Genomic DNA, 10765 nt, shown 5'->3' on the forward strand with positions numbered 1-10765 from the left:
GTAAATCTTGCGCATGTTATTTTTTGACGGACAAAATATTACATTCAGCTGTCGCAAATTCATTGACTTTAGAAAATCAAGAGAAGGTTTGATGCACAAATTTGTTGTTATTGTATCTTTAAAACAAAAATAGTTTATTAGAACCGTGAAAATACAGATGCTGTTGTCAATAATAGTGTAAAATCGCTTTTAAAACCTCCCCCTGCCCCTTCTTTAGTAGATTATCACTCTGGGATGAAATCATTGCACAATCACAGGGCATTCTGGGAGATTGAGTGCTTTAAGACAGGTCATTCTTAAACTGTAAAGATGTAAATCTGTTTCAGTTAATGGCTCCACATTGATGGTTATTTAAGGGTATTCTCTGTCAATCTGAGGTCAAAGGTCAGAAGATATAATCATTGACCGTCAATCACAACAAAGGAAGCATCAATTACCATTTTAGCAGTGAATTGATAAACTCATCCAGAGAATGAGTATCTGATTGAATTTGTCTGTTCTCACTGAATTGAATTCAGTACTTACCAAATTTATCAGTGAATGCACTGAGAGAAAAAAAGTCTTACAGGTTCACAACAACTCAAAGTGAGAATTTTTATTTCTACTGTGGCTTACTGACCAATATATCAACTAAACGTTAACCGTATAAATTTGAATATAAAATAAATCTCAATTTGCACAAAGCTGCAAATAGACCATTATTTTATTTTGGGCACTTCTGATTTCATAAGCGTAATGTGGGTAGTATTTAGCATCTTTAAGACTTTGATCTAAAATCTGCCTTTTAAAGGCTTTTTATGAATAATTCATTAAAACCGTAACGTAAGCAAACAGTCTTTGTCACAGTCTGAGAGCCAAATGCTCAAACCTGTTCATGTTGCTGAATCCTCGTTGCTCTTCAAACTGCATAGTGCCAATGAATGTCCTGATCCACAGCCAATTAGAAGAGCCGTAGCGTCTCTGAGACGGGGGATTGGCTGTGGTTGTGTGATGTCACAGAGGGAACCATCTCCACACATTCCGTGTTCATTCCAGCCCCAGGAGACTATCCGACCTCCTGTAGAGAAACAGTCAAATATGTTCCATGACAAATGTTACCACTTGATTCACAACAAAAGACACATGTGATTAAATTATACATTCTGTAATTTGTTTTAATAAAAAAATAAAAAGTCCTCGTAATTTAGACAACTGGCAGGCAGGCATACAGGCAGATAGACAGATAGATAATTTAAATGTAATTTATTTAAATAAAATCATTAAATACATTTTCACAAAGTAAAACAACAACATTAAAAGCATAATTATTATAATATATAATTTATTAAATAAAAAAGACAAAATATATTTTTATGTTTTATTTTTACAAATTATTAAATGATAAAAGTATACGTTTATTTAAATTAAATTAATTTTCTTATCATAAAATACATAATATATAAAACCTAAAATATTAATTATTCCAAAATAATAATTAATTATACAAGATATTAATGTTATAATGTAATTTATTATAAATTTTTTTGGACAAAATCAAATTATTCAAAATAAATTACACACATACACACACACTGTGTTTATATATATATATATATATATATATATATATATATATATATATATATATATATATATATATATATATATATATATAATTTAGAGTACAGATAGATAGTAAGAAAAAAAAATTATATCTAAGTTTATTTTAAAATGTATGTTCATTCATTGTATTATTAAATCAGTTATAAAATGGAAAAACATTATTTCATAATATACATAACATTTTAAATTACACATACAAACATGTTTTAACGTTTATTTATTTTAAATGGTTTGAAAATAGCCAAGACAACCAGACTCTTTAGGCATTATTTCCTGAACTGATGGTGAATGGCGCTTGCGACCCCAAAGTCAAGGGTTCAAGTCTCAGCAAACATACATATTGAAATAGTCATCATCGCTAAAAGCATCTACGAAATCAATAATGAAACAAAATGTCTCAGGGACATTAAAACTGACTGCTGTAAATGTGGCTGACAGAGACGTCTTGGACTCCAACACCTCGACACACGTCCAGCTGGTGGGTGTGGTCAAGCCTGCATCGCCATGGAAGCACGTGCCACGGCAACATGGTTACATAACAGGTCCCGTCGCCACGGCAACCAGGAGCGAGTATGCTTTCTCAAGGGTAGCTGGTTTTGTCGCCTACATTCCCCTATTCACTCCGCTCACTTCAACACATGCTTCCTTATCAATCCATTGTTTTCCTGTCTGTAAGTGATCTATGATTATGCAAAATCATTAATTACATCCCAAAAAATGTCTCCCGAAAAGTAGGCCTATTGTGCGCAAAAATGACATAGTAAACATAAAAAGGACAAAAACGTCTTGTTTGGAATCACTGTCCTTGTGGATAACGTGATATTCACAAAACATGAGCGAGTGTTCGGTCAATGATGCACAGCAAAACTGTTCCCATGGCAACACACTTACGGACCATAGAAACATATAGAACGGAATACTAATCTAGACAAGAGAATAATGAAAAAAGACATCGCTGAAGCTTTAAAGAGACGTGTAAACACAGTCACCACTGTGTCGTATGCGTGCTTAGAACGCTGTGTGATTCCCGAGGCACGCTGGGATGTTATTCCTTTGCTCCGTTGTGCCATGAGACGTCATGATTCTGTCTCATCACACAAAGGAACAAAAGATTCCCCAAGAAACCAATACTTCTTTAATAGTCACAAATATGTCTTTTTAAGGTAATTTCGTATCTGAATATTGCTGTCAGTTGCATTATTGATCTGGAGAGCCAGTGGTGTTGATTTGGAGTCATAGAAAAATAAATGTCTTTTTAAAAATGTTTATGTCCTCTAAGGGCAATTTGTTTTACAGTAAGTAAACCAGTACTTAAAGTTTGTTTGTTTATAGTAAGTTTGTTTACACATTTTTGAAATTTTACAATTTAGAAATTATAAATTTAACTTTAATATAATATAGAAATCACACAATGGACACAATTATTTTTTAATTAGCAAAACCTAAACTAATACTGCTTAATTTAAATAAAATTTTATATTAGAAAAGCATAAATAAATATATATATATATATATATATTTATATACGCTTTTGTGTGCGTGTGTGTATGTGCATGTATACTGTAATACTGTATTCATAATATATACACACACACACACACTGTAGTCATATATACACACTTTTACTATTGCTATAAAAATAGCATTATTCCTAATATATATATGCATAATTGTACTTGCTATATAGTTAGGGTCAGCGATTTGGTTACAGTTACAGCTGGGGATGTTTTCTTGCAAAATATAATTTCTTATTTTCTTTTGATTGTGGGATGAAATATGACACAATAAAAAGGCAGAGATGGCAGGAAGACAGTTTTAAAGCTCACAAACAAACTACATGAACTGCAGTTCGTCAAGGATATAACCATTTTTTTCCCCCCCGAGTTGCTGGGGAATTAAAAGATTGAAAGTAATAGAAATAGTTTCCACATCAATAAGTTCACATTCTTTCGCAGCGATGGCTCATTTCCCTCTGATGCCCTTACACAAAAACACAAGGACTAATTCCCAGCACCCTTCTATGATAGCAGTAAAGATCACAGCGTGAAGCCAACGGCTTAATTACTCCAGCAACAGATACTCATCTGTCCTAAAGCTGAAGACGTGGAACTGAAACTGTCCTATTACTGAAATCCAGACGTTCAACTCTCTACAGTACACAAGGCAGAGCTGGGCTCAGTGTTAATTCTGGCCATCAGGCTTAGTGAAATCTCAAAACGCTGGCTTACTTACTTTAATCCTGTCTTTTTCTCTCTCAGGCTCAATGTCAGAGCAGTCACATCCCATAATAAGCTACTTTACACCTAAAGATACTGTAGAATTATTGCCATGGCAACAGTATATGGGTATAAAACCTCTGTACAAGAGAGAAGCAGCTGGGTGTCAGGAAACATGGAAAGAACATGCCTGGGTCATATTTCATCCCCAAATTAAAAGGTAAATAAATTATATTTCCATGACAATTAAGCACTATTAAGTGAAATATGGATGCTTAATTGATTTATAAAATATTTATATGAAATAATACAATTATATACATTACCAGGCTGTTTTGGGTCACCATTGACTTTAATGGAAACATGGAAGTCAATGGTGACCCAAAACAGCCTGGTTACAAACTTTCTTCAAAATATCTTCCTAAAGAACATTTGGGGGACAGTATGCTTGATTGCCATGGAAATATTTATTTAGTAATCCATCGCATACTACATTTTTAGTGAACTCTGTGAAATTCACCTGATGTTGCTCGCAGAAAACCACTGTCCTTTTTTATTGACATTTGGATTTGTGATGGGCGGCAGATACAGACTTCCAGTATTCATTTCAAAGAGTGCGTGACAAAGGCCTTGACAGATTTCTTTCCAGTGACTGTTACGGGAAACTAGATACATGAAGACCACAGGTGTTGCCATGGAGACTAGATACCGAAAACATTCATAAAATGATCATAGAGTGATCTGTTAAAAAAAAAATAAAAATCATGCATGCTTGTATGATTTATAAAATCAAATCAAATAATATTTATTAATATATAATGCAAGAAAAAAAAAAAAAAAAAAAAAAAAATATATATATTATTTTTTTAATTTATTTATTTGTTTATTTTTAATTGTATATATAAATACAGAGCTACCCAATTAAATATTGTTTCGAATTAATACTCTATTAGTTTTCCCTTCAGTTTCTTCATAAACCCAGTTTGGGAAACCTTGATGTAATACAGTGTTTAACAAACTTCATGGTGTTGATAAAAACAAAGGGAGTATATTTTCTTACATATCTTGTATTTTTACATCAATATGCAAAATGCATAATGATCCAATTTAAATCTATGTGGAAAAACGAGACAGCTCAAAAGTAATCTAAAAGTATTCCGATCATATTAGCTTAAATTATTTATTTATAAAAATATTAGCGTAAAGTAATGGATTACATTGCTAACTACAATTTTTGTCGTTAAAATTAAATGATATAAAATAAAATATATCCAAACACTTTTGGGACCACCATATATTTGATTTCCAATGAAACAAACGCCCAGCCTCATTTTACTCACCCACAACAGCCAGGTTGTGTTCAGATCCACACGCAATCTGAAAAAAAAAAAAAAACAGAGAAATTTGTGAGAAAACACCTATTATGTGCTCTGCTGACATTTCAAAAGCAATAATCCCTGACAGACCTCAGTCTGACCCTGACACACACACACAGACACACACACTCTCTCTCTCTCCACGCCTGTAACAGGAGCCGGGATGCCTGAATCGAACATTAACTGCTGGGAAGCGGGTACGAGGACTGACTGAGGGGTGATTTACACATCCAGCCATGCAGAGAAGCTTCCTGCACTCAAAAATAGCACAAACACACAAGCGCCCCCGATGCTGGAGTCATATGTCCGTTACCATGACGACCCGTGAGGATGTGAGTGGGTGACCGGGCGTCTCTGCTCGGTTTATTAATGTTTGGTGATCAGAGCTCGTTATGCGGAGGAAATGGGCTGCTAGTGGACAAAAACACATCGCTAATGCTCTCTGCCGGAGCTGGGAGGATGCCGTCCACACGGACACGCTCGAATTAGCGCAAATTATACCAGTGCATTATGGGAAAAGGCAGCCTGAAACTTCTCTTGTTTCAGGACCAAATATTTATAAACCAAAAACTAAAGATGCCTTTCTGCCTTTGCTCTATCTTTGAGTTTACTCTGGAGGAGACAAAGCTGGATGCAGCTGGATTTTAATGTTTATATGCTACTGTCCAATCAGCTGTAAGCATGAGGATACAGTAATATGCTCAAATGATTATGTAAATAAATGATTTATTAATTTGCAATGATTCACTTTAAATCATTTAGGGGCAATTTTAATTAATTTCATAATATTTTAATTCATTTATTTCTTTAAAATAATCCACAATATTTAATAGTTTTAGTATAGATTTAATAGATTTATTAATTCCACAGAGCATTTCCTCAAATTGAGCATTATAATTTTATTATTACTTTATATTGACAAACAGTTAATGATAATGAATTTTTTTTAAATTGTAGAATAAATGCTAAAATATTATTATTTATTTATAATAATTTATAATCATATATAATTCCATTCATCACATAGAATTTCCTCTTAGCCATAATTGTCGCGATTTTAATTTGTTTAGGATTATTTTGATTGTGTATCTTGTAATTTTTTGACTTGATTTTTTGTTCCTGATTTCATCGTCATAATTACAACTTATTTATATATGAAAACACTATATTCAAGATATATTCAAAATATTTGACTTTATTTATTTGTTTATTCGTTACATTAAATCAAGACTAATAACGTTAATATCGTTTAGTCAACACATATTTGTGTGAGAAGATCGTATAGTGTTAAGCTAGAGATGGAAATATTACAAGCTGTTGATGTAACGGTCGTTTAAAGGTAGAATGAATGAAATTCAATGCAATCAAACAGAACTGTGGACCGTTAAAGGAGTGATTTAGTACGGATCTGTACACAGTGATAGTAAAAGTGATACAAACAAAAGCAGGAGTCTCCTGTCACTGAATGATCTGTCCTGATGTAGTCTGTTTCTCTCCTCGTCACATCCACCCGTCCGTCCCCAGCTGACCCCACGCCACAGCCAGTCAAAACAGCACTGGACAGAGGACAGCGACTGTCTGAACGTTAAGGATTGCTGTCAGATCAGTGACGGGGGAAGCTGAATGTGTAGACTAAATACTAGTCTTGCTTAGCCAGGCTTTTGACTATCAGGAAGTCGAAAACAATGTTTATATATTTGTTATCAGCTAAAAATAGAACACAGGCAAATAATTCAGGAATTAATATATAGATTATATATTATATATTTTACACAGACACACGTATGCAAACTCATTATATTATATATATATATATATATATATATATATATATATATATATATATATATATATATATATATATTATGGATTATTCATTTTATTCATATAATATTAAAATCTTTTTTTAAATTTAAAATATTTAAATACTTTTGAAATATAAATAATAAAATAAGAAATTATATATATATATATATATATATATATATATATATATATATATATATATATATATATATATATATATATACACATATACACACACGTGTGAGTGTGTGTGTGTATTCTTTATTACAAATAATGTTCATATAATTATTGATAATAAACAATTAAACAAATATGTTTTTATAATTAATCTAGATATAAAAATAAAATCCTGACAAATATAGAACTCTGACACCCAAGTCAGTGCCGACAGCTGTTTATTGAGATGCAGTGGTTCCCATCTGCCTCTGATAATGAAGCGCGGGATGAATGTCCCAGCACCAAACATGCCTCAGGTACAGCATTGCACTGTGGGAGCTCAGACACAGACAGCTAGACTCCAGCGCTCGGGTGGAAGTGTGAAACAGGCTGTCGGCTGCACCTCCATGTGTGAACGAACTCATTTTAAGAAGTCAGAGCGCCCTTTACTGGGAGTTCATCTCTGGATCCTGGAAGGACTTCAGTCTTTTTTCGGCCCCACAGTATTGTGTCTGATCTGCTGATAGGAAATCTCACGGTCTGGAGCCAGTGAAGACGCCTGCTCCCCCGTGATTGGCCAATATGCCTCTGGGGGAGGGGACTGAGTTTCAACAATGGCTTTGGAGTACTTACTAGTATAATCTGTGGTTTTAAGTGTTAGCGAGACTGATGCTTTTAAGATTACAAAAGGACACAAAAGCAACGTAAAACACCATAAATGTTGCCCTTATGCACTATTACACTAAAATATAAAGCATTATTGATTTGAAGTAATAATAGCTAGCCTAGCTCTCCTTCGGCACTTACGAGTTCGTAAGTGAAGCAGCAATTTACAATCCGTCACTCAACCTCGTTTGTTCACAGAGCCAACCCAAAACCAGCCATGTGTGCTTTCGTAGGATTTTTATACATATTATTAGTTACACAGTTCATAATTTTCATTCTTATTTTTAATGTTTGTTATAGAATTTTGTTATATATTATTAAGTAAATTTTAAGTTAAGTTATTTTTATTTCAGCTAGAATTTTTAGCAATTTTGTAATTTTTTGTTTAATTTAGTAATTTGCATTAAAAAATATTTCTGATCAGAATGATGACAGTCATAATCATGAGGTCGAAATTATGAGGTAAAGTCAGAAGTATGACACAAAAGTTAAAATCACATTAAATTTGATCTTTGTCATAATTATGATATCTCGTAATTATGACTTGCTATGTCAATTGTCACTTTTTTCTTAAAATTTCGACTTTTAAAGAACAATTTTATTAGAATAGATTTTATTTATGGTCATAATTTTCATCTCATAATTTCACATTTTTAATCACATAAAATAAACTTTTTTTCTGACTTTTTATGTCATTAATATATATCACTTGCCATTTTGCCTTTCATCTTAAAATTTTAATCTAATTTCTCATTTGTAATTAAATAATTTAGAATTTTATCTTAAAATTCTGACTTTTTATGTCATTACTATGACATAAAATAGTATGAATAATATATGATTTCATAATTATGATTTACCAAATCATGTTTTTTTCTTATGTGGTGGAAACAGACTTTCATATTTGTGTGGTAATTACTATTATTCAGCAAATATTTAGAATTTTTTTGTATTATACTTTATTTTGATTCCAATGAATAATAGTGTTCAGTTATTAATTTGAATTAGTTTATTATTAATTGTTTTTAAATCACTGCATTTCTCACACAAAGCTATCAGACGACTCCTCTTGTGTTTCACAGAAGATTGAAAGTCACGTGGCTTTGGATCGACATGAGGGTGAATCGACGATAAACAACTTTTCCCTTAAGCCTCGGTCTAAGTCTCTGTCGAGCGCAATTTAGCTCTAAAACTTTATATTCCGCCTGTCACAGAAGGCCAAAGTGTCTCCGGACGTTACTACACTTTCTCCCTCCCTTTTGAGGTGTTATAGAGGATACCGTCCCCTGTACGTCCTCGTTTCCTGTCATCAACATACGCCGCACGGACGGCTCGCCAGCGGCAGGACATTGTAGCATAAGCAACTTTCGAGGATTAAATATGACATGAGGTCCATCGACCAGGTGAAAGCACAAAACAAAGTCACGCAAGGAGATCTGACAAACAGAACTATGTCTCGCAAGCCATGAAGATGTCTGGACAAGCTTTCCCTCTCTGCAAAAGACGTAAATGGCAAACGTCTCTTTTTTTATTTTTCACAATATCTGAAGGCTGTCCTTTAATTTGAAGGTTTAGTGACGCACCAAACGCGTAAAACCTGAGCATAAAACAGTGTGTCGTTGAGTCATTCTCTTCAATACGTATGCCCACAGATGCTGCATTCTCTAAGGTAAGAGATGACCTTCAATTTAAATCAGAGCCGTGTCTCTGGGCAGGATGAGAAAAGCATTGTGGGATTGTACAGAGTGTGTTCGCCCCCTGCTGGAAGACTATGCACACTGCATACTCACATTATACTAATGAGTTCTTATGTCATCTTAGCAATACTTTTTTTTTGGCTTGGAAAGTTGTGTTCTAAATTCTGATTGGATAAGATGCATTTAAAACCATTGTAATAATGCTTGCGTCCATACATTACCTGAATTGTATGCCAATTTACCTCTTAATTAGGATTTTTAATTCACAATTATTATTTTTTATCTTATTATTGACTGTCAACATTTTTATGCTTTTTATTCCTTAATTTAGATTTTTTTTGTCAAATTTTTAATTTCATAATTTCAATTTATTTCTCATAACTACGTCATAATTAAAGAATAATTTTGACGTTTGTAGTATAAGTCATAATTAATTTAAATCATTTAGATTTTTTAATTTTATAATTTTAACTTTTTATCCAATTATGACTGTCAACATTTTTTGTCAAAAAATTAAGAATTTGTTAATCAGATTTTATTAAACAGAATTAATCAGAATTTGTACTTTTTTTCCTATTCAGTTTCAGCTGTAATAATTTTGACTGTCTATATTAATTTTAACCATTTCATTTAAAGAGTTATTTTTTTCTTATGTAGCTGAAATTGGCTTCCATATTTATGTGATAATTATTTTTATTTCTTAAATATTAATGTGTTTGTGTACATACAAAACACATACCTGTGTTGCTCCGAATAAAGCTTTAACCTCAACGGGGTGGCTTATACTTTGGCCAGCGCTTGTTGAAACATCGCAGTCTCTTTCTCTACTCTGATTGGTCTGTCCTAGCTGTCCGTAATTTGCTCTGCCCCACGTAAAGACCCGCCCACTCTCTGTGAATAGACGACATACCGTTAACCGTATCACAAGAAAAAAGCTTTGCGTGACAAAGTGTGCAGTGAGTCTCACCGGTTCTTGCGACAAGATGCGTCCAGCCGCTGTGAACGTCTGTCGCCCTCTCGCCCTGCAGCAGAGATCGATCCAGAGCCACAGGAAGTGGCAGGAAGGGGCTCTCGCTGGCCAGCTGACCATGCTTATTGCTTCCCCAGAGGAACACGTCGCCTTTGACTGTAGAAATATGGGATATTGTCTCTATCCCCACCAATCAGGTATCAGTGTAATCTGAAAGTTCTCTCACCTGTCAAACAAATGCAGTGGGAGGAGCCTGCAACTACCTTCCGTGGGGTC

At 33.5% G+C, this 10765-nt stretch overlaps 1 protein-coding gene across 1 annotated transcript in view; it reads right to left on the reverse strand.

Moving 5' to 3' along the window:
* Nucleotides 1-685: 685 nt before the first annotated feature.
* The window catches only part of sergef (secretion regulating guanine nucleotide exchange factor), a 12508-nt gene continuing 2428 nt past the window's right edge, over nt 686-10765 (reverse strand). Inside the window, exons 7-11 of the mRNA XM_043228341.1 lie at nt 10716-10765; nt 10487-10645; nt 10259-10410; nt 5159-5195; nt 686-1057 (exon numbers count right to left, since the gene is read on the reverse strand). The exon at nt 10716-10765 is cut by the window's right edge and continues 13 nt beyond it. Of these exons, the coding sequence (XP_043084276.1) occupies nt 873-1057; nt 5159-5195; nt 10259-10410; nt 10487-10645; nt 10716-10765 (583 nt within the window). The 3' untranslated portion in view covers nt 686-872. The remainder of the gene's footprint in view (nt 1058-5158; nt 5196-10258; nt 10411-10486; nt 10646-10715) is intronic.

The sequence above is a fragment of the Puntigrus tetrazona genome, chromosome 25, assembly GCF_018831695.1.
Source record: "Puntigrus tetrazona isolate hp1 chromosome 25, ASM1883169v1, whole genome shotgun sequence".
In the NCBI taxonomy this organism is placed as follows: Eukaryota; Metazoa; Chordata; class Actinopteri; order Cypriniformes; family Cyprinidae; genus Puntigrus; species Puntigrus tetrazona.